The sequence below is a fragment of the Lucilia cuprina genome, chromosome 5 (genome assembly GCF_022045245.1).
Source record: "Lucilia cuprina isolate Lc7/37 chromosome 5, ASM2204524v1, whole genome shotgun sequence".
Lineage (NCBI taxonomy): Eukaryota > Metazoa > Arthropoda > Insecta > Diptera > Calliphoridae > Lucilia > Lucilia cuprina.
Window position 1 is genome coordinate 55,035,421 of NC_060953.1, and position 1,233 is coordinate 55,036,653.

Below are 1,233 nucleotides of genomic sequence, written 5' to 3' on the forward strand. Positions count from 1 at the left end.
TGAAGATTTTTTTATAAGTTTATTAAAATCTTGTAAATATTTAACACATTTACACTTGATCCTATGCCTTACTGAACATTTCAAAGTATTGCCAACATTACACGAACTTATTCTCGAAGACTGCGAAGGATTAACTTATTCAAATTTGAAAACAATATTGAGTGGAATTCATTTGAAATGTTTTAAATCTCTAAGTACAACATATACGGGAAATTTTGAATATTTTTCTATTTCACCATCATTGCAAAAACTTGAAATAATTACTAAAGACACAAATTTTACAAAATTATTAAGTTTTAATGAACAAAATCTTATAAACCTTAAAGAATTGCTGTATTATGCGAACGGTGATGAAAAGTTGATATTTTCAAATTTTGGACAAAATCTAAATGTTCTGAATATTAATAGTGATCAATTTATTGCAGAAGATTGTTTGAAATTGAAATATTTGCATAAATTAAAAATAAATGATGGTATTTCAATATCTGACTTTTTGCTGCTGCTAAAACATGGACATTTACATGAATTATCAATTAAATATGTTTATTATAAAATAAATCAGCATGAAGCAAAAGCCTTAACGACAAATCTTCGATATCTTCGTTTAGAATGTAATAGATTTGGTGTCATTGGTAATGCGGAGGAAGACTTTTTACTTAATTTATTAAATTTAAATAAAGAATTATCTCTAGCGTATGAGAGATTAATGACAACAAAGTCAATTGTTCAAATATCGCGTAATAGAAACTTTCCAAAGCGATTTAAGAATATTAATGTTGGCGGTATTTCAATAGGTAAAAAAAATTATAAATTACTAGTGTACGATATTAAAATAAATAATTTTTCTATATATTTTTCAGAATGTAATTCCATTCGGAATGAATGTGAAGAAACCATGATTCTAATAAAAAATATTATACAATCCTTTAGAAAGCGTCATTTGAATGCATATTTTATACTATAATAGCACAGACCAAACACAATTTAAAAAAAATAATTAGAAAAAGTATTCAGCAACGTTTAATCCATATCTATCTGGCCACGGAATTCCCCCATCACATCAATTTTTAAAGCAATCAAATCCTAAAATGTGAAAACCTATAGTTTTAGGTTATAACCTTTAACCTCTGTCATATTTTCATTATTATTCGAGTTATCTTAACTTCAAGCTTAATGTTGCCTGCACAAGTACAAGAGATTTTTACATAATATAAAAAAGGACTTTAATATGAA

The 1,233-nt window shown here is 25.9% G+C and overlaps 1 protein-coding gene across 3 annotated transcripts in view; it reads left to right on the forward strand.

The window, feature by feature from the left end:
- Positions 1-985, forward strand: part of LOC111676893 — a 5,437-nt gene extending 4,452 nt beyond the window's left edge. For 2 of the 3 annotated variants that reach the window (XM_046952732.1, XM_046952730.1), the window contains 2 exons: positions 6-794; positions 861-985. In XM_046952732.1, the coding sequence (XP_046808688.1) occupies positions 6-794; positions 861-964 (893 nt within the window). In that variant the 3' untranslated portion in view covers positions 965-985. The remainder of the gene's footprint in view (positions 1-5; positions 795-860) is intronic. The other variant, XM_046952731.1, reaches the window with a different exon arrangement.
- The last annotated feature ends 248 nt before the right edge of the window (positions 986-1,233 follow it).